We start from the raw sequence: 481 nt of genomic DNA on the forward strand, positions 1-481 counted from the left end.
TTGGTGGGTTCAGGTCAGGAAGAAAGCAGGCCTCACCTGAACATGGCGATGAGCAGATTGACCAGCAGGATGTTGGCCACCAGCAGGAAGACGATGAGGAGCAGCACAGCACCACCAGCCAGTTGGCGTATCGGGAGACGCAGGTGCCAGCCTGGGCCCCCGCGGGGCGCGCCCAGAAGCCGTCCTCCGACGAGCAGTTGCGATCCGTCATGAGGGCCACTGCGGAGGGAGGCACTCAGAGATCCCCGGGGCAGAGCCCAAGGCAGACCCAGACCAGGGGGGGTGCGCAGAGCCTGGGAGAGGGCTCCCGAGATACACAGACGTGAGCACCCTGCAAATGACCCTCAGAGATGCAGAGAAAGTCTCCCTAGACAGACTCAGAGACATCTGAGAGAGAAGGGTTCGGAGCCCAAGGAGGGGGGACAAAGACTCAGAGAGGGTGTCAGGTCCTCTGCCCTCCTACCGTCCATGTCCTCCTGGG

At 62.6% G+C, this 481-nt stretch overlaps 1 protein-coding gene across 1 annotated transcript in view; it reads right to left on the reverse strand.

Annotated features, from left to right (window-relative positions):
• TRPM4 (transient receptor potential cation channel subfamily M member 4) overlaps positions 1-481 on the reverse strand; it is a 59,856-nt gene that overhangs the window by 9,359 nt on the left and 50,016 nt on the right. The window contains 2 exon segments of the mRNA XM_027776470.1: positions 37-107; positions 110-367. Coding sequence (XP_027632271.1) covers positions 37-107; positions 110-367 — 329 coding nt within the window.

The sequence above is a fragment of the Tupaia chinensis genome, unplaced genomic scaffold (genome assembly GCF_000334495.1).
Source record: "Tupaia chinensis unplaced genomic scaffold, TupChi_1.0 Scaffold000673_1, whole genome shotgun sequence".
NCBI lineage: Eukaryota > Metazoa > Chordata > Mammalia > Scandentia > Tupaiidae > Tupaia > Tupaia belangeri.